General features: G+C 40.8%; 1 protein-coding gene across 2 annotated transcripts in view; it reads left to right on the top strand.

The window, feature by feature from the left end:
* Window positions 1-20,529, top strand: part of slc24a3 (solute carrier family 24 member 3) — a 124,622-nt gene extending 104,093 nt beyond the window's left edge. For both annotated transcript variants that reach the window (XM_026190312.2, XM_080287824.1), the window contains 14 exons: window positions 1,065-1,139; window positions 1,247-1,331; window positions 4,481-4,584; window positions 4,969-5,043; window positions 5,229-5,254; window positions 5,346-5,399; window positions 6,087-6,214; window positions 6,366-6,526; window positions 9,335-9,575; window positions 10,594-10,760; window positions 12,896-13,010; window positions 13,562-13,674; window positions 16,855-16,920; window positions 17,004-20,529. In XM_026190312.2, the coding sequence (XP_026046097.1) occupies window positions 1,065-1,139; window positions 1,247-1,331; window positions 4,481-4,584; window positions 4,969-5,043; window positions 5,229-5,254; window positions 5,346-5,399; window positions 6,087-6,214; window positions 6,366-6,526; window positions 9,335-9,575; window positions 10,594-10,760; window positions 12,896-13,010; window positions 13,562-13,674; window positions 16,855-16,920; window positions 17,004-17,153 (1,560 nt within the window). In that variant the 3' untranslated portion in view covers window positions 17,154-20,529. The remainder of the gene's footprint in view (window positions 1-1,064; window positions 1,140-1,246; window positions 1,332-4,480; window positions 4,585-4,968; window positions 5,044-5,228; window positions 5,255-5,345; window positions 5,400-6,086; window positions 6,215-6,365; window positions 6,527-9,334; window positions 9,576-10,593; window positions 10,761-12,895; window positions 13,011-13,561; window positions 13,675-16,854; window positions 16,921-17,003) is intronic.
* The last annotated feature ends 1,691 nt before the right edge of the window (window positions 20,530-22,220 follow it).

Here is a 22,220-nt window from a genome sequence, read left to right as displayed (position 1 = left end):
TGACAATGATGTCACAACTGCTGGTTTATGGTGTGCTTTGAGGTCTTTTTGCAGTAGTTTCTCATGCTCTTCCCAACTTTTGTCAGTCTGGGAACACAATTGTGTGAACTCTGTATCAGTGTACTCTTTGGTATATCAATGCATAAGCAAAGAGATTGTGAGATGGCAGAGGATTGTTGTGTATCAGGGCGGGATGAAAGGTACTGCTGAAAAAAAAACCCGCTAAAATATCTTTGGTTGTTTGTTTTTTTAATTACTTTACTTTCAGCAGCTATGAAGACCAGACCACATCTGCAACTGCTTGCAGTTAGTTGCAAGTTTCAGTATCATGGAGTCACTCTGCGTTCAATTTGCAATTGAATGTGGGTCAACTTGCCCATTCCATGCATTTACATGCAGTCTGTTTGGGATACCTGTGACATTACCTGCGATAAATTGATGAACTTGTAAATCTGTTTCCATTTACATGCTCAGAAATTTACAATGAATTTTTGAAGCTGCTGCTATATAAATTCATAACGTCTTCTGGTTAACAGTGACGTAGTTGGTCCACAACAGTGATTTAATTGCAAACTGACATAAGTGTTTAGCAGCCTAGAAACATGGCAAGGTTTAGCCTTGTTCCATAGAAATAAATTCAAGCATGTTTTACAGAAGTACAGATGTGCTAGACTGTTCTGGGAAGATTATTGCTGAACTTTTGACCAGCTGTTCCCAGCTACTTTCAGCTTTTATGCTTTACTAAGCCCCACCAATCTTTGGCTGAAGTCTGGAAGCAGAGTATTGTTAAATACGTAAGTAAGCGCATTTTCCAACAGTTCCTTGGCAAACTGATGAGTTTTAGTAATATGTCGGTGTATTATTTTATCTGCTTGTAACTCTTTGCTGGGCTTTCAGGTTTAGTCTCAGCAAACATCAAGTAAATGACAACAGAAGCTGAGATTAAACTGCAAACAAAGAAAATAGAGCACAAATGTTTTTTTGTTTTTGTTTTTTCAGCAGGGGGTCTTATCCAGTTGTAAGTGTATACTGTTCTTCACCTGTGTGTCTTTGGCCATCTGCAGGCAGTCTACATGTTCTATGCTCTGGCGTTGGTGTGCGATGACTACTTTGTCCCCTCGCTAGAGAAGATATGCGAGGTAACAAACATTGTAGACTGTAACTGCACTGCTGCTGCACTAACATCACACACTCTTACTGCCACGCTGTGATGCTTAGAATATCTTTCTCTCCCCTCGTCCACCAGCGTCTGCATCTGAGTGAGGATGTTGCAGGAGCGACCTTCATGGCAGCAGGCAGTTCAGCGCCTGAACTGTTTACCTCTGTCATTGGTGAGACAGAGACATACACACACACACATTTTAGATATAATTTAGCTGTACAGCCATTAATAGTACAGTTTGATAATAGCATACTAATAGTGAGGCAATAATTTGTTAATAAAGGGGTTAAAAGTAAATACATATTTAGAGATAATTTATAGCAACTATAATACGGTGTTTACACATTTTCACATCTGAGCTTATACTGAGTTGATATTTTACTTCAACTTAGCTTATTCTGTCGGCTTATTATCTATCTAATATAACATTGTTGCCAGTTTTTAATCCAGATATTGGGCAGATATTACCACTGTTACAGCTCCAGCTGGAATCCTTTGCATCTGACTCCACTCTAATAGAGTATTCAATTCAAATTTATTTATACAGCGCAAAATCACAACAACAGTCACCTCAAGTTGCTTTATGTTGTAAGGTAGACCCTACAGTAATACATGCAGAGAAAAAATGACCTCCTATGAGCAGCACTTTGGTGACAGTGGGAAGGAAAAACTCCCTTTTAACAGGAAGAAACCTCGGACAGAACCGGGCTCAGGGAGGGGCGGCCATCTGCTGCAACCGGTTGGGGTGAGAGAAGAGGGTCTTTTTTGTTTTGGTTTGGTGGGTTTGAAGTACCATAGCTAACACTGGCAGCAGGGCTGTCAAAATATGCTACTCTGATACTAATTGATACTAAAAATTCCTTGGGTTAGATCTCAACTGCAACAGTGCCGTCTTCACCTCCTCCTGCTAACACAGAACTTCCTGCAGAACCACTGCAGACAGCTGAATGCACGATTTCAATTTCATTGTGAACACCTAGGAAACAGCACAACTTTGCGAGGCATTTTAAAGACTGCCACTCTGGTCTTGTTAAGAACTTCTTGAGGTCAGTAACGTGCCCATTTCAACAATGTTGAAGTATTAAACAGTTATCTTAAATGCTAACCTGTCCAACACACATATTGTCGTCATTTACATAGCCATTTAACTATTAGCAGTTACCCATCTGTTACGTTATCATTAAGGTAGCAGCTAGCAGCTATGGCTAATAATAAAATCATAATGCTAACGTGGGAGCTTGGCAGCAAGCGTCATCAGTCCTGGTGATTACTCACTCCAGTGAGCAATTTTAACGTGATAAAATCTGTCTGTGTCTAACAACTGTGACTCTCTTAAAGTCTCAGACTGAAGCTGAGAATGATCTGCCAGCAAGGCTATTGGATTTTAAATTTTGATTTTGTAATTGTTTTCCTCAGTTGTTACAACAATGGTGTTGAATACTGAGTGTTTTCCATCCATCCATCCATCCATCCATCCATCCATCCATCCATCCATCCATCTTCTTCCGCTTTATCCGGGGCAGGGTCGCGGGGGCAGCAACCTAAGCAGAGAAGCCCAGACCTCCCTCTCCCCAGCCACCTCCTCTAGCTTATTCGGGGGAACACCAAGGCGTTCCCAGGCCAGCCGAGAGATATAATCTCTCCAGCGTGTCCTGGGTCTGCCCCGGGGCCTCCTCCCGGTGGGACATGCCCGGAACACCTCGCCCAGGAGGCACCCAGGAGGCATCCTTGTCAGATGCCCGAACCACCTCAGCTGGCTCCTTTCGATGTGGAGCAGCAGCTGCTCTACTCTGAGCCCCTCCCGGATGGCTGAACTTCTCACCCTATCTCTAAGGGAGAGGCCAGCCAGCCTTCGGAGGAAGCTCATTTCTGCCGCTTGTATCCGCGATCTTGTTCTTTCGGTCACTACCCACAGCTCGTGGCCATAGGTGAGGGTAGGGACGTAGATCGACCGGTAAATTGAGAGCTTCGCTTTTACACTCAGCTCCCTCTTCACCACGATGGACCGGTGCAGCGTCCGCATCACTGCGGCCACTGCAAGAATCCATCTGTTGATCTCCGGCTCCCTTCTCCCATTACTCGCAAACAAAACCCCGAGATACTTGAACTCCTCCACTTGGGGCAGGAACTCATCCCCGACCCGGAGTGGGCTCTCCACCCTTTTCTGGCTGAGAACCATGGCCTCAGATTTGGAGGTGCTGATCCTCATTCCCGCTGCTTCACACTCGGCTGCAAACCGTTCCAGTGCGAGCTGGAGGCCCTCACCCAATGAAGCCAACAGAACCACATCATCTGCAAAAAGCAGAGATGAGATTCTGAGGCCACCGAAGTGAAAGCCATCCGCCACTTGGCTGCGCCTAGAAATCCTGTCCATAAAATTATGAACAGAATCGGTGACAAGGGGCAGCCCTGGCGGAGCCCAACACCCACCGGGAACGAGTCCGACTTATTGCGAACCAAGCTCTTGCAATGGTTGTACAGGGATCGAATGGTCTGTAGCAATGGGCCAGACACCCCATACTCCCGCAACACCTCCCACAGGACACCCTGAGGGACACGGTCGAATGCCTTCTCCAAGTCCACAAAACACATGTAGACTGGTTGGGCAAACTCCCATGCACCCTCAAGTATCCTTGAGAGGATAAAGAGCTCCTCTTTATCCTCCTCTGAATGGTAAGTGTTTTGCAGACCCTAAAGTTCTATAGTATGATGTCAATCCCTGGACTATCTGGGTAATATTTATTGCCATCAAAATGTTACTATACTGTTAGTAAAGGTTTTTAAATGTGTCTTCCCATTTTTAGCCTTTAACTCTTGTTAGTGAGAGCCAATCACTTGGCTTGGACACACAATATGGGGAACCAACTGAATGGTAATAAATTCTACCACAATAGTGACCTGGCCAGTGAGCAAGCCAGTAGAAAATACTCGAGAAAGATAGGCCTGGTCAGCAGGTTACCAGCACCCAAACTTTCAAAATAAAAGCCAGCAGTCTGCCTGAGAGTAAATCAATTCAAAACATTAATAGAAAATGTTAAAGTAAGCTGCCAAATATGCTTTTGTGCTTGGCAGTACACCTGGGCAGCCCTCACTAATAAAGTCTATGGGAGAGAAATCCTTCTATAACTCAACAACACATGCAAACAGAGGAACTTATTATGTAAATGCCATCAGTAGTTACCAGCTAGACAAAGGGTCGTGGATCAGTGAAGTACGTCAAGATTACCAAAGAATTGCACCAAGCAGGATGTCTCTGTAACCTGTGGACAGATGACTTGCCATGTGTGGTAATCAGTGATTTCCTTTCCTTCTGCACAGGAGTTTTCATCACTAAAGGTGACGTCGGGGTCGGCACCATTGTGGGATCTGCCGTCTTCAACATCCTCTGCATCATCGGAGTGTGCGGGATATTCGCTGTGCAGGTACAGAATTAACCGCTGATTTTTAGCCGGTGCAGTACACACACTCTGTGACTTGTTTGTTTAGGCCACAGCTTAGATTAAAAACCATTGATGGAAACCTTTTCTGCCTGAATCAGAAAAGGATACGTGTCCTGTTCACTGCTGTAATCCCACTAGGAAAAGAGAAACATACTTGAAAGATTTTTTTTCTTATTTAGATTACATGTTACGTAAAATGCCAAACAGATGCACACACACACACAAAGAGCTTGGCTTATGTTATTAGTGCATGGCAGTGAGAACCTTGTGGGATGTGTTACCCAGTAGAACAAAAGAAGGTGTAGCTGAGCTCCTGTAAGTTGTAGAATTGTCTCAGTCTTCTTGTCTCTCTGTCTTTTCTTCCAGACGATCCGTCTCTCCCGCTGGCCTCTGCTCAGAGACTCAGTCTACTACACCTTATCGATCTCTGCTCTTATAGTGGTAAGAAGCACCTTAAGGTTAACATAGTAACACATCAGATACTTTAAAAGCTCCATACTGGATTTCCTCTATGGAGAAATATTCTAGTTACTCTGATTGTTTCTTTTTTTTTCTTTCCATCTGAAATTATGCCTTCATGTCTTAGATATACTGGTTCTCAGATTTTCACCTCTCTCTTATTACAGTTCATATATGATGAAAAGGTAGTTTGGTAAGTTACACGTTGATTAACTTTGCACACATCTGGCACTTACACTGTACAGTGACACACATGATGAATGCATCCGAACTGTCTTTTCCAGGTGGGAAGCTCTCACGCTGATCCTGATGTATTTTGTCTACATTTTGATCATGAAGTAAGTTCAGTTCATCCACTTTGAGGCTTAAAAATGAACAATGAACTTTTGCTCTGTGCTGGAGTGTAATGTACCCCAACAGTAACAGTTACTAAAATAAGTATTGATACATGTAAGATATCCCTGGGATTAAAATGTCTATTTAAACAGATGAATAACAAACAAATAATAATAATAATAATAATAATAATAATAAATATCTTTTCTTTTGGCAAATTTAGCAGATATATGGATAAATATTAAGTAACACAACAACAATGTGGATATTATCTAGAAAAGAACGTCATGCTCTGTTTCAAATGGATTGTAGTATTTCATTGAAAACAGTGGAAGTTTACTGAATATCAATATTACAAGCAAAAAATACAAAATGTTTTAAATTCTTGCATATTAATGAGTTTAATATAAGACCCGTGATCGGTGTCATTTATTACGCTGCGATATGCAAACTCATCCCATGTGTAACATAATTTATCCTTATGTCTGCAGCAGTATTATATGAATGGGATATATAGAAATGATACATTTCTTTATGTGGGCTGTGCCACACAGCAGCTTATAGAACTTGACAGATCATTTTTGAATATGATCAACCTATCTCTATTGGGAGGCTATCTGCCGTAAAGAGCAATGACTTGACCCAGCTGTACCAAGCAAAGTGTGGTTTTAACCCGACTTCTGTTCCAGACTGAATTCCTACATTGTCCGTTTCCTGGGGAGGAGGAAGAAGAACTCGACCACTTTGAGAAACGGTGCAGCAAATAACACAGAACTGGACGATGGCTGTGATGCTACTGCTGTTCTTTTAAAGAAAGGTACATTTTTATTGAGACTTTGTACGTGTAATGTGGAACTTCTGATCGAGCTAATGTCTCTGCTTCCTGCTCTTTGCAGTCGTAATGCTAAGGAAAATCTTACTGGTTTATTTCAATAGTATAGCTCGTATTCCATGTATGTGCCCCACAGCAAACCACCACAGGAAGACATCTGTGTTAATGGTAGACGAGCTGCTGTCAGCATACCCCCACCAGTTGTCCTTCTCCGAGGCCGGCATGAGGATCATGATCACCAGCCACTTCTCCCCCAGAACTCGTCTCACCATGGCCTCACGAATGCTCATCACTGAGGTAACAGCACACGCAGGTGCACCTCAGCCACACTTTTGATTGAAAAAAAGAGGGGAAAAAAGAGATTGCTGACATTTCCAATTTGAAGCAGACTGCGTTGTGTTTTTCTCCAAGGGGAAAGCGTTTCAGACAGCCTCTTTAGCAAAGTAATCTGGAGCTGTACACAGTCCCTGGCCTACAAATCAGCTCCACCATTGAGGATTCTAGGCATGGCCTGCTATGCTACATTTACAAAGGGCTGTTCAGGACGTGATGGGCAAGCTTGGAACAGAAAGAATCACATGGCATCTTATTTGCCATAGTAGTTGAAGAGTTTGTATTGTCTGTGATTTGGTTTTCATTGCAGCTCTCCGTGTGCGCATTAATCAGTCAGAATGTTTTTCTCTGTCTGCACAGAGAGTTTCATTGCCTGTCAAGCTGTTGCATTGTGAACATATTTGCATAAGGCAATGACAGCGGTGATAATGACAGACAGACAACCATGGGGGGGTACCAGTGAGATAATTACAAAAAGACAGCTTGATTTGCAGTTGTTTTGTGTCACTTTCAGTCTGTGATATAGACTGTACATAAAAAGATGGATGCAGCTTCTAGGTCTGAAAAGTCAAGCCAGTGCAGACGTGCCGTAAACCTGCATTCTTTCAAATGGCCAACAGAGGGCAGCTCTTCGGATTGCTAAATTAGCTGTACTGTATTATGTTGAAAACAGCCATCAGCTCCTTTGCATCTATGATCTTTATAATTCAATAAACAGTTCCCTCATGACTTTAAGATCAAAGTTTTGAGACAAATTCAGTTGTTTTGTTTTCTGTTTCTTTTAAATTAAGTTCTTTTAATAGAGTCAGAAATTATGATAAAACAGGCAGTGGTTTAGAGCAGGCCTACCTCATGTTATGTCCAGTCTCACCACACAAAGATTGGGGCACAAATTGCTCCGCTTGGGCCTTCACAAGACCTCTTTAACAAAGGCATCCATCAGTATATACACTCTATGACCCGAGATGCTTAAGTGTGTGGGCCTTCTTATCATCTGTGTCCAGGGTCCCCTTCTCTTATAAGCCGCTTTGAATATCAGTCTCTGTTTTTAAAACAGCCTTGTCTCTTCAGTCAAATATTTTGAATTATACGCAGTTTTTTCCACGAAATTATCAGTAGGTGTAGGTGCTGGTGAATTTATCAAATGACATGTTTGACAGTCAATACTTACCACACTGAGGATCTGTGCAAATCCTGCCTCGCATCAGACCGCTGTGACACCTGACGGCCCCCACTGTGGTGCCCCTACATCTGTTGCTTTAAGAAAAAGTAGAACCATAGCTTATAGACTGGGGTATAAACACGCAATATATGTTGTGTATTAAACTGAAAAGAGTAATGGATAGAATTAAACAATATCACCCAAAGATAGTCTTTATTCAAGAAACACACTTACTCGCGAGTGAAATTGCCCAGATAAGGAGGAGATGGTCAGGTCAGGCTTTCTTTAGCCACTTCTCAACACATGCTAGAGGAGTGGCAACACTCATTCATAAATCAGTGCCCATGTGTATTAAAAAAAACCATCTTGGACCCTGCAGGGTGATTCATTATCCTACAATGCTGAACCAAGACTTAATATTAGTTCATTTATATGGCCCCAATATCGACGACTCCAGCTTTTATAACAATCTATTCCTCTCTATTGCAGCCCTCCACGGTGAGATAATTGTTGGGGGGACTTTAATTGTACCCTAGAGCCTAAGCTTGATAGATCATCAGGTTTAGACTCTTCCCATCCAAAATCTAGACAAGCCATACAACACTTTATGTCTGAATTGAATCTTAAAGATATATGGAGATTAAAAAATCCAACAGGGAGAGAATACTCTTGCTATTCAGCCAGTCATAATAGTCGCAGTCGCATAGATTATTTTCTTATTTCAAACTCTCTTATCTCCAGGATTAACAGCTTTTCATATAAAAGTGTGCTTATATCTGATCACTCATTAACCACGCTTAACTTCTCAGGTACAACAGCTTTTAAACGTAATCCTATTTGGCGTTTAAAACCACACTGGCTGCACAATCAAAAATTCTTGGAATACGTAGGCAAAAATATTGATGACTATTTTTACTTTAATAAATCCGAAACTACAGCCTCAGTAAGATGGGAAGCCTTTAAGGTTTTTATTCGTGGGCAGATGATAAGCTACACTAAAAACAAAGCAGATAAAAATTATTCTGAGATGTTGGACCTTGAAGGTCAAATAAAAGAAGTGGAACTTGAGATAAACCTAAATGACTCTAAAGAAAAACAACAAATATAATATTTTCTGTGGAATCTTAAAGTAGGTGAATGTTAACAACTACAGTACAGTCTTAAGCTCTCTAGTAGAGGAGTCTGGCCCTCACAATATTATACTGCTGCAGGAAAGACTGAGATTTGTTTTGTGCAAATGCACAGGAGCTCATGTTCACTCACAATGTGATTATCTTCTCAGGGCTGCAGTTTATATAACAAATTATTGTTTTACTTTTACTTTTGTCAGCAAAAGAACAAAACAGGCCCAGAGAGGCTGCAAGCAAGAAAGTCAGAGACAGAGCAGGAGAACCGTGAACATCAGCTTAACCTCCCCGCTGTCAAGTGTCAACACCACTTAGACATCCACTGTTGTTTTCACATTCATTCTGATACGAGTTAAAATAAAGTACATTTATATAGGATGAGTTCACAACAGTCATTTAACCTTGCATCAGATCTGACCAGTCTCCCTTCTGTGTTTGTGTGTTTGTGAATGTGCTTCTTGTGTTTGCGGCGGCGACGTATAGAGGCAGCGTCTAATCAACACGCGGACTTTGACTAACGGTGACTCTGAGGTTCCCGTGAAGGGAGGGAGCAGGTGGGGCATAGAAAATGGGCTGTCTGGAGCCGAAAGGGGCGTCGGCGTTCGGCGCGATGACAGAGAGGCCGGCAATGAGACGGATAACGAGGACAACGAGAACAATGAGAATGATGAAGAGGAAGAAGAGGAGGAAGGAGAGGGACCTTACGTACCATTCCAATGCCCAGGTAAACCTTTAGATGACTCTTGTTTTTAAGAGTGATGTGTTTTTCAATCAAATCACAGCGAGCGGTCGCAGACTTGGTCCCCATCTTTGAAGAAACCATTTCAAACTCAACAAGGATGCAACTTTATTGCACCCAGTTTCAATCATTTTGGTCGTCCCGCGGTCCCTAACCACTGTTTTCTCTAACACGACTAGAAGCATGGATCAGCAGACCTCTTTGCAAATGTTTAGTTTTATTTCTTGAGAATTGTTAATTACTTTCAGAGAAAACAGGTTTTGGTGCAGGGACAATTGAAAGAAACCTGCTATAATATTTATGCTAAGCTAGGCTAAGTTTCATACTTTCATACTAAAACACTTTTTCTCATAATCTGTTTACTTGTTGTTAAAATAAAAAGTCATGCAAAAAGTTGTATCCCAGTTAACTTCTAATTTTATTTAAGTTGACTTAAGTTTCCACCTCCAGGCTTGATTTATTTAAAACGATGAACAAAAAGAGTGAAGCACAAAAGCGTAATCATGAAAAGTAGACCAACGTAAGAAGTGACGGGATAATTTTACTGACAAACTCAATCATGTTCAGAGAGGGATGCGATTCATTTGATTAAAATAACGTTATCCCATTTAAACAAAAGAGGAGAACAGAAAAAACATCACTCTGCTTGTTAATTATCGTTCAGCGTCCTTCCTCTGTAAGAATCTGTTGTTAATCAGGTGCCAACGAGTAGTCTAAATCAAGTTTAAATTTATGAATTCATTCTGATTTTAAATTTCACACACAGGTGAACTTATGCCTTCATTCTTGTGTGCTTTCATATTGGACTATAATCAGATCTTTAGCCAGTGATAGATCGGAGTTTAAAAACATGCGTTCGTTGGACAGTAAATTATTCCTCCTGCTAGAAAGCAATGTCGGTTTTAAACACTTGTCTTTTCTGTCTTTTCTATCATTCTTCTCTCTGCTCGTGTGTCAGTCTCGACCCAGTCTAAATGCTGTATCTCGCTCTGTGTGTCTGCAGCGGGTGGGTTTAATAAACTGAAGTGGCTGCTGGCTTGGCCTCTGGCCCTGCTGCTATTCTTCACCATCCCCAACTCCTCCACACCTCGCTGGGAGAACTGGTTCATGCTGTCTTTTGTTGCCTCCACACTTTGGATCGCCGGCTTCTCCTACATCATGGTCTGGATGGTAAGTGACGATGGGGGAAAAGCAGACTTGTACTGAAAAGCAACATGAAGCTGAAAACAAAAATGCAATGCAATTAATAATGGTTCAGTGGCATATAATAACGATAATGTATACTTCATTGATCCCCGTGGGGAAATCCCTCTCTCCATTTAACCCATTCACTCAGTGAAGCAGTGGGCAGCCATTGGGCACCTGGGGAGCAGTGTGTAGGGACAGTACCTTGCTCAGGGGTACCTCAGGGTAGCTGTTCAGTGGATTCGAACCCCCAATCTTCTGATCATGGGGCCACCACTCTACCTACGGAGCTGTCCATGATGCTGTTCTTTGTGAGGCATTTGTTGCTTCTGTATATGAAGCTCCTGCTACAGTATAAAAATCAACCAAGCAGATTGGTTGTTGAAGCATTTCAGCTTAAGCATAGAAAAAGGCGCTTGTATACAACATGTGCTATATGAGAACCAATCCATTTACCTTGGGCTACAGCAACACTGTGACGAATTTTGGAGTGATTTTTGACCAGAATTATTAAACAAATATGATTAAACCAATATGTAGGACTGCTTTGCATTTGGGTAATATCTCTACAATTAGAGACATTCTGTCTCCGAGTAATGCTAAAAACCAGTTGCATGAATTTATTACTTCTACGCTGGACTATTGTAATTCATTGATGATCCAGAAGGTTCACCTACAAAGTCTTTAATGATCAGACCCAGTATACCGTTGGGTCTTAGACTGGAGGCTTACTGCCCTTTTTCTGTGGAACCATCTCCCAGTTTGTATTTTGGCCACAGACACTCACTCTGTACTGATTCAGTTGAGTTAAATTTATTTTTTATGGAACCAAATCACAACAGCAGTCACCCCAAGGTGCTTTATATTCTGAGGTAAAGGGCCCACAATAATCCAGAAAAAACACCCAAAAACCAGAAGTCTTTGTGAATGTGCTAAAAATAGCAGACTATGAAAAGCCATGGCAGCGAATAAGCTAAAGTGAATATCCATTCATCCGCAGGACTTAAAGTAAAGATAAATTACGTTTTCTATCAAATGTATAAGGACTTATAATTCCAAGAAGCAGAATAAATACGTTTTAATCTTTAGGCAGTTTATGAATTGTGTTTTTTTAATCAGTGGAAGGTGACATGACTGGAGTATATGCATGTAATGTGAAACTGTGCCCTTTTAAAACATGTTGGCTCATTATGCTGCTGACAGCTATTGTTGTAAATAGATACTTTATAATTGTATAAATAAAAATGAAAGGTGGTCAGAAACATGAAAATCAAATATATAAATAAATGAATGGATGAATAATTCCCTGTGAATCCACTGAATAGTACAGAGAATAATTTAACACTATAGTGAATCGAACATGTTCCCTATTTTGACCTAACTACTAACTGCAAGAATGCATTTAGCAGAACATTAGCTTGAAATCTTTTAGCTTTACAGTTGTTTTGGGGGTTTTCGAGCTATGTGAAATATTGATATGCTAAACATGATTCAGCAATTTTAGTCTGACATTCAACTTAAAAAAGCTGTTATTAGATTAACCAACTGTGGTAAAGTATTGAATTCGTTAGCAGCTAGTTAGCTCGTTGTTTTGTTTTTGTTAGGTTTTTATTCTGTCTAGATGCTAGGACGCTCCGTTTACACAGGATTTATTTGTTTTGGGGAAGTGAGGTGATTTCAATATGATCCACTCCCAGTTTAACTGAGTTAAGAGTGTAAAAGTCATTTTCTGTGCAGAGCTACGCCAATCGAGCTCATTAATGTGCTCAGTTGTCAGCCACAGGTAGTTATTGCAGTCTACTTTCCAAGTTTAAAAAGTCTGTCTGGAACAATTAGATAAATTCTGGAAACACGGGGTTAATCTAATCCTAATGGGGTTTGAAAAGCTCTTTAGAGCTACAGAATCACGTAATAAGTGTGAGAGCTCTTCAAAAAATTCTTCATTATTCATGTAAGAAAATTGGTAAGTGCATGTGTCATTCCTGGTTTATCTTTAAGTTAAAAAAGAACATTTTAACATTTTGGTTTTGGGTTCTAGTCTTTCTTTCCATTTTTCTGTCAGCACTCTTGATTGTTAAAAATACAACCAGTGATAGTGTGTCTTTGTCTTTGTGTGTCAGGTAACAGTGATAGGCTTCACACTCGGTATTCCAGACGTCATCATGGGTATCACATTCTTGGCAGCTGGCACCAGCGTCCCCGACTGCATGGCCAGTCTTATAGTGGCACGACAAGGTAATCAAACACAAACACGCAAAATGACAGGTTACCAAGCTGTCATTTAAAATGCACACACAGAGCAAACAGCAGAATCAAAGTGAAGCCGCTATCAAAGAGCTGGAGAGGGGACTAGATGACAGAGATGGAGAGGGGAGGTAAAGATCCTGGCCTGTCATCTTTTTCCCTGTGATGACAAGAGAGCGGGAAGACAGGCCGCCAGATCCTTTCCTCTGTCCTTTCATCTGTGTTTATTCTTGCTCCTGTCATCAAATATTTAAACAGCTCTGTCTGTGTGTATGTAGGGGGCTCACCAGGAGAGACACTCGCCACCGTTTAGTCGTCCATCCTCCACTGTGTAGCTGCTGTCGCCTTCATCGCTTTGACATTTTTTTGGGAAGTCATTTGGACAGATAGCTGTACTGAATGCCGCCCGTGTCCACCTACGTCAGACCAACCTGCTTCCTGTCTGCTCTTTTCCCACTCTCTTTACCTTTCACACTGTCTGCCTGATCTCTTTGATTTCTGTTTTTGCTGATTCACAACTCCGTCTACGTCTGTGTGTTCAGGAATGGGTGACATGGCGGTGTCCAACTCCATTGGCAGTAACGTGTTCGACATCCTGGTAGGGCTCGGTCTTCCCTGGGCTCTAAAGACCTTGGCTATCAACTATGGCTCTGATGTAAGTAGCACAAAGCTCATCGACCCTTTAATTATGGTCGTGCACAGAGCTTTGCAGACTTTCATCAGAAAGTTGTCGTTTTTTTACTTTCAACTGAGCATTTCATCAACAATATGTGGAACAAACAGCCTGTGTGCTGCTCATTTTGTACTGTTGTTGGTCCTTGAGAGAGTCAAAATGAATCTTTATAATGAAGTGAATTTGTCTCTCCTTCTCGTGCTGCTTATTTGATCTTTTGGGGAGTTTGCATGTTTCTCCTCAATGCTGTAAACTTTGTTGTTCTGGACCAATCAGAATACTACCTGTGCATGGTAGTGGCGTTTAATGTAATGTACTGGCATAATGAGTGAAAAAAGGGAAGTGGAGCATAACTGATGTTTCTGATTCAGCCCTAAGTATAAACTTTATCCAAAAGGAAAGTTGAAGCCTAGTTTCAAAAGTAGAGTGTCTTTCTCTAATCCAAAATGGATGATAGGTCTGGGTGAATGCATCTGAAACTGAAACCTTCATGCAGGATTTCAAGTCACTGAAGAGAGCGTCAACATGAACCAGTAGCAGCACCTCTCTCTCAGAGACAAGGATAGATGCCGCAGAAGAAGACAGCTGTAATATGACAAAAGGTTTTCTGTTATGGTGGACTCCCACATAATGAGTGGCATTTTTCCAACAAGTTTATTGCTACTGCTAACATCTCTGCTACATTCCCAGTAGTGCAGTGGAGGGAAATTATGTTTCAGTAGGATTCAAAACTGAAACTGAAAATCTTACCTATTTGCTGCAAAGGAAGATATGCCGTGCAGTAGCTTGTGTCCATCAGATAGTAAAACTCAGCTGATGTATAAATATCAGCTAAGACATGATAGAACAACACATGCAAACATGATCTACAACAATTTGAAAGACAGCATATGCAATAGCTTGGAAAAATCATTTATAAAGCACATTTACAGGTATTGATGGTCTTTAAGTGATGACCTGATGTTTCATCACTGCTTCCGGGTCGAAACTAGTCTGTGTTTATTAAGCCTGTTGTGTTTTTGACATGCTTTGTATCTTGTTCTATTTAATCTGAACAAACCTCTAAAAAAGTCAGTGATCACTGTCGACCTCTCCCTGTTTGTGTTACCACTGTTCATTATATAGCTCAGTTTTTAAAACCTTATGATGTAACTACAGCCCAAGCAGCAGTATATTAATGACTAACCAAAAACAGAATTATAGGTCTGTGTACAAATTTGATATGAGGTGAGCAAGTACATTGTAGTTGTCTTATGTATTATTACTGCTTATTTTATTAATGATGCCAAAAAACAAACCTGGGATTAATAAAGTGAATCAAATGATAAAGCTACTTCTAAGAACCTATGTTTATCACTGCTGCTGGAAATCAGAGACATTAAACATTGCTTAAAATCTTTTGACCCTCCTGATCCCCATGCAGAGGTCTACAGAGTAGAGAAAACCTGGGGTTAACCCTGAAGTGACTTGGATAAGTCCTTCTTAGTACAGGCAACCAGTTCATGGTACACGGCTAAAACAGACTCTGGCTCAGACTGATGGATCTATGGTAAATGTTAAGTAGATCTGCTCTAACTGAGCAGTCGGAGTGCTTTGTACTACAAGCCTCATTCACCCGATTACACACACGTTCAAACAAAGCACTTTTTTTCATGCCTAAATGCTTCTGATCAGTAGATGAGGTTCTACCCCCTGAGCCACCTCACAGTCAGAGAGAGCGCTTTATCGTTTTGTGTTATTGTATCGAGTTCGTTCCTGAGATTTTTGTGGAAGACAAAACTGTGTGAACGGGTGGATGACTGGATGTGTAAAGCGCTAAACAAATACAGGCCATTTACCATTTACCATTACAACCTTAAATAGAAAGTTAATGCTGTAAACTAGCATCTTATTAACCTGCACTACTGTTACTGTTACACATAAGAGCTGATACAGACTACAGGAAAATGTAAATCCTTAAAGCACATTTTCTTATTTATCTCATATCTGCGTCCATATGTCTGCTACTTAATCACAACAGGCTTCAGTAATTAAGTGCAGCGTAGAACCCAACAGTGAGGCTATTTAAATAAAAAGCCCATTTAGATTCTGATTATAATTTTGATTATGAGCCATAATGTTTACCAGACTCATTATAAGCTATGGCACTGTGAGACCAGGTCACACTGATATCAGCCTTGTTTCAACAGAAACATATTTTATTCACAGTGTTGCAGAGAAATACTACTTTACCCACAATCCTAAACTGAAACAGCAACATCACTGATTGGTGGAGGCTGGAACGAAGCCCTGTACGATTGTGATAATTAGACTAAACTTTAATACAGATCCATAACGCAAACTACTACAATGGTGCCTTTTTGTTTTCCTTCATTTTTTGAACCAGAACAAATCTTGTCATGGTCTTGATTCAGCTCATAGCTACGTGACTTATTTGAATCCTTAAAATGCTTTCTATAGGACATTCACTTCTAGAACTGTAGCCCTTAGGTTTTAGGATCTGTTGCTAAAGTCTAGAGTCCAAGTCCCCTCATAGTGACCAACAATGTGTTTAAGGATCTCCACACAGGAGGGGACTAGCAGTGACGTGCAGAGATCACAGAAAGTCAGGGAGAAGGTTCCAACTTGAACTTTACTTTTAAGGACATGCTGTATTTGCTGGACACACTTTATATGGACAAAGCTGCACCTAATCTTTAATAGCCTGTGGTCTACAAAAGTGATATAACCATGCAGTCTGCCTTTCCAAACATTTGTGAAACAATGTCTCTAAAGAGTTCACTGAATATGATTTGAATCAGTTTGTAAAATTATTCAATGTGGGAGACCAGGTAACTTCACAGATACATAGTGTGCAAAAGTCAGTGCTCTGTTGTCTTAACAATTCCAGAAATCTCCTCTGGCATCAACATCACATAAAACCTGTGCACCAGGAGCTTCATGCCTGAGCAGGTCCTGTAGGTGTGATGTGTAGGTGGTCCAGTACATGATGGTTGACAGGATTATCAACACATTAAAGGGTCCCTGGGCATCCAGGACCTGGAATGGCTGCTATTAACCAGCCTTTAGCTACAAAACTGTGATTACTAAACTGCTTCCTGTGTGGACTCCCTTTAGGTTGATGATCGTTGCATTAATAATGTCTCACCTGTTCTCTTGCAGATCAAATTAAACAGCAAAGGACTCATCTTCTCTGTGGGGCTCCTGCTGGCATCTGTGTTTATGACAGTGAGTTTTTGAATGGACAGTTTCTGTTTCTTTCTTTCTCATAGCACAGTTTTCATGAGCTTTCCTCCTCTCCTCTGCTGTAGGTCCTGGGAGTTCACCTAAACAACTGGACGCTGAACAAACGTCTGGGTTTCATGTGTCTCATCCTCTACTCCATCTTCGTGTGTTTCTCCTGCCTCATCGAGTACAACATCTTCACCTTTGTCAACCTGCCGACCTGCCGGGATGACTGAGACACGCACGCATACACAACACACTCACTGTGCACACACTTACACAAACAAGTGGTGTTTGCAAGGAATTCAAAAAGAAATATTAAATAGATAGCTGGTGGCAACAAGTGGAAGATCTTATTGGAGACCAAAGAATTAATTGCAAATACTATTTGGCACAGGTCTGACTCACACTGATTTTTCTGTGGCTTGTTTTTTTGCCATATGGAGCTGCTCTGGTGTTTAGCCCACACCAGACCAGAGAGTGGGACTGATTCCAGGAGTAGAGATGGAAGCAACCAACGGACAGCACAGAGGATGATAACCTCGCACGCACACACACACACACACACACACACACAGAAATTATTCTACTACTGCTCACTCCTGACATGAGGACCTTTTATTTTGAAACTCCCTGTGTTAGGTGTGATGTTTCCTAGCTGCTAACCTTTCCTGAGAGGAAAGGCGGGTCTTTTAGATCTACTAGTTGAAAGTAATAAGTAATAAAAAAAAAAGCAATGATGTAAAGCGATGGGAAGTTTAGACAGAGTTAGGGCCACGAGTCTTCATTATTCGTTACAGTGTTTACTTGGGACTTTTTGTTATTTCCATCTTACGCTCGCATTTACAGTTTTTCTTTTAAGACATGCACCTACAAGTCTCCACTTCAGCAGGAACAGGGCATTATCCCGTCACCTTTTTATAAATTAACTCACGGCCGTAGCTGTCACGTTTCATATTGATTTCCTTTCTATAAATAGCTCACCTCTGTAAATAACCCCCAGATGTCCTATTTATTATTTATTCCTGTCATACGCACAGTTCTTCTCTGGAGGTCACAAGAGCACCTGGGCAGGTTTTTGTTTGTGCAGCCGGGGATCCAGGTCGATGATCACAATCACAAGCACAATTTTTGTGAGGGCATTTTGCAAAATTCCGTTTGATCTGGATGAGTAGTTCTACGTGTGGACGGGACATGCGGAGCTCAAACTTGCACTGAAGAGCGGGAGAGCAAGGTGTTTACCCGCTGAAGCACGCTGATTATGAGGAGAGGATCCTTGTAAAATGAAGCAGGTTTGTGTGGAGTGGGTTCGAGAAGCAGATGTATTTATGTCTTTCGTGAGTGGGGAGCTGCTGCTTGTTCTCCTCTCAGAGACACTGACCAAATAGACTCAAAACAGTGGTGGCATTATTCAAAACCACACCTGGACCAGGTGTTTGCTCTGTGCTGGAAGGATGGATGGATGTCCTGCTTTACTTCTCTGAGGGTGAGCAATGTAACTGGTAGTAAAGTAGGACTTTTTACCCCAACTCTTTAAGGTTGGGAGGAGTTTCCACTATATTTTTCTCCAGGAGTTCTTTGTATTTTGTAATGCCTAATGTCTAGATTTGTCCAGATTTGGTAGGTTTGTGGCACATAAATATTCCTACTAGTTTTTAGAGCATGTACAGTGTGGTTTGTGAAACCCTCCGGGGAATTTTTTATTCCACTAAGGGGCCAGTAAAGTTTAATTATTCTTGAAAGACTTCCACCAACACTGAAGTGAACGCTTGTCAGTCAGGGTTGATTCTTCTCACACAGTTTTCATCAAAATGTCAGCTTTTCCTCAGACAGGTGCATTTCAAATGTCAAGTGCTCCATGCTCTTTTTTTCTCACTGAGGGAAGAGTATTGCTAAAAGAAAAAGATCTATTGTTTCAGGTACTTTGTTAATTTATTGATCAGAAATATCAAATATCTAAAATAGGAAATGCTGTCTTTCGAATGTATAAATATTTCATATATCACAGATATTTATTTATGTCATAGAAACAGACAGTACAGCGCAACCATAACCGGAAAACAGGGTCTAAATCTTATGTAATGCAATAACTTTGAGATTACCGATATGTAAATATGGCGCTTTGCTGATAAAACATGACTTTATAGTTGAGTTTAAAAAGGCGCATTCAAATCATAAATGTCTGTTAATATTGTTGTTAGACTGCTCAAACTATCCAAACACAACACAAGTTCAAATCATGAAGAGGAACTGTGAGAATGTCTGCCTGACGGGAGACCTAAACACAGTCTGAGGTGATCATTATTATACATATATCAGGGTATAACTGTTAATCCACCTCAAACTTTTCCTCCAGAGTTTCCCTGAAAGAGCTCAATGAGGTGCTAATTACAAACCAAATAACTGGATGACTTTTGTTGTGTCAATAACAGCTCCTGAGGAATGTCTACAAAGCCCACTTCTTCCCGAAAAAAAGCTAAACGTTTAAATTTTATTTGTCACGTGCACAGAAATGCTTGTGTCCAAGCTGCAGACTGGCTGCACTATTCCTGGGCTTGGTTTTAGCATCGTGGGGGTCTAGGCAGGACCCTTAACTGGATATTGAGTGGGAATCAAACTTGTGACTCCTGCACCAAAGGTGTGTAGCTTTACCACTACACTATCCAGCTGCTGGGATGAACAAATAGACAAATTATCTAGGCGTAAAAAATGAGAAAGAAAAATTAGTTGTTTTTTTTTTAAATATCCAAATCTCAAGCGTCTGATTACTGTGGAGGTTAAACACATCAGTATGAGCTAAATCAAGAAATGGATCGAAATGTCTCGTAGCATTCCCCTCTCTGAGGTACACGTGGTTTTCCTCTGTGTCATCCTGTCCGTTACCAACACCTTTCTAATCCAAGGCATCAGTTTTGGCCATCTTATTTATTTCAAAATATATTGTGCACTTTACTATCAAACAATTTATGCTACAGATTATTTGGTTCAAACGTCATGTGCTGCTATTAACTGCATGTATCTACAGTGTAAAACATGAGGTACTTTGAAACTAACCAAAACGCGCTCTCATTATAAAACGACACATCTTGTAGAGGAGATTTCTAAATAATTTGTGATATTCACATGAGTGATATATTGCTGATGTACATATGTATATAAATAGGTGTAAATGTATTTATATATTTTTTGTCTCAATCTGTATATCTGTTGAATATATTTTCATAGTTCCTAGGTCTCCTCTGTAATCCCCTTTGTTTTGACGTGTTTCTTGTCCTTTGTTTACTCGCATGGAGATACTTCGATATAATAAATTATTTATGGTAAATCTTAATGTACTTTGGGATCAGAGTCTAAAGCATTTTTAGATGGCACTGGAGTTAGTTTGTACTGGAAATCCTAGATGACTGCATGCTGTGGCTAGCACAGGATGTAAGAGATAGTGAGTGAGAGTGTATGCAGATGATATCTTTCTGTGCATATCTAAGCTTTACCTCTTCCTACGCAGAAACTTTTCAAAAGAAATTGTTTACTTTGTGTTTAGATGTCTCAAATGTAATTTTAGAGATCATTTTGCTACCTGAGCATTAATAAAGTTGTCATTGCTTAAGGTGACACGATCGCTTGTGCTCTACTTTTGACTGGTCTGCAGTATTATTCTATAGAAAATCTATACATTCAAACAAGTTATTTCTGATAATTCTGTATGTTGTATGCATTTACCGCATTGAATATAGGTGCACAGTCAGTGTGGTTTTTCACTTGAAGCTGAAAAAGAAATAATGCAACTAGAAACATAAACCAGCCTTTTAGCAACAACCAACCAATCCAGTGACATCACCTTCTGTTTCGGCACAAGATGGCAGAACTTTAACACTCTCTAATGCTAAATGTAGGAAATAAGTATTTAAATTGTGTCTTTATTACTGTGCTCACAGAAAAGGAGTCGCAGAGTGCTTTATAGAAGTCTGAAGCCTAGGTCACCCATGGAACGCTCTCTGGGTCTGGTTCTATACAGACTCAGACCTACTGTTAGATTTTGACAGACAGTTGTTTTATTTACACCGTGACCTCTGACACAAAGGCCATTTTTCTTTCATATTTACGGTGGTCCCTATGTGCACACTGGAAACACAGACCAGTCACATGCATCATAACCCCTCCCAATGATGCTAGCCAGCCAATCAAGTCATTACTTCAGAATGATGTTGAAAATGTGTATGTGTGCCAAGTCTGCCAGAAGAAACATGATCATCCTTCACCTTGAAGCGCCTTCAGGGGTCTTGTAGAAAAGGCTGGCAGTGATGATCATCTATATGAAGGTGGGTTATTTTGAGCCTTTTAACTGGGATCCTCAGAGGCTTGGATAGCTGCTCCTGTGGCTCTATGATGCAAGTTGAAGAGAGAGAGAAGTTTTTGAGTGTACCTCATGGTGTCACATCCATACCATCTAAGGAGGTGGGGGCTGTGTAGGAGGACTCAGCATTTTTTAAATGCTTCTGCTGAACTGGCAGATAGCTGTCAGGATGAAGAATGCCATTTAAAGTTCAGCCTCCAGCTACTGAATGGTGCATGATAGACCTCAACAGATCAAGAGTTGGAAATCTGATGTCTGAAAATTGAGTTTCTGTAAATTAAAAAAGAGTCAAACAGGACTTTGCACTGAGCTGTGTGGGGGGGAGGCTGGTCGTAACCTTTAGAATCTTTAAAAGTATTTTATTTAATTTTGAAAACATTTACCACCAGAGGGCGTGTTTTCACATGTGTGCTGCTGTGCGTTTTAATTCTTCTTTACCCTGACCCCATTTCCCAAAGCGTTTTCCCATCAGCCGTTGTGCGTTGCCTGGTTAAGTAAAGGTTTCATAGACTTATTGCATCATCTTGTGGTACAAATGTTTTACATTAAAATATAGCCCAGTTCTAGTTTGGTTCAGCTGATGACATTTATCCGTAACCCTGAATTGAATAATTGGAAGAGAATGGATGGCTCATAAACACAATAACAGTTAGAAGATGAAGTAGAGGGACTAGAAAGAGAGAGCAGATTCCTCCTATACTGGCTTCTCTTCATTGGTTCCTGTTAAATCCAAAATTAAACTGAAAATCCTGCTCCTCACATGCAAGTTCTTGAATATTCAGGACCCATCTTATCTTAATGACCTTATAGTATATCACCAAATTAAAGTGCTTCACTCTCACACTACAGGCTGACTTGTGGTTCCCAGAGTATTTAAAAGTGGAATGGGAGGCAGAGCCTTCAGCTTTCTTTGGAACCAGCATCCAGTTTGGGTTCAGGAGACAGACAC

The sequence above is a fragment of the Astatotilapia calliptera genome, chromosome 13 (genome assembly GCF_964374335.1).
Source record: "Astatotilapia calliptera chromosome 13, fAstCal68.1, whole genome shotgun sequence".
NCBI classification, from domain to species: Eukaryota; Metazoa; Chordata; class Actinopteri; order Cichliformes; family Cichlidae; genus Astatotilapia; species Astatotilapia calliptera.
This window is presented reverse-complemented; position numbering and strand designations above follow the sequence as displayed.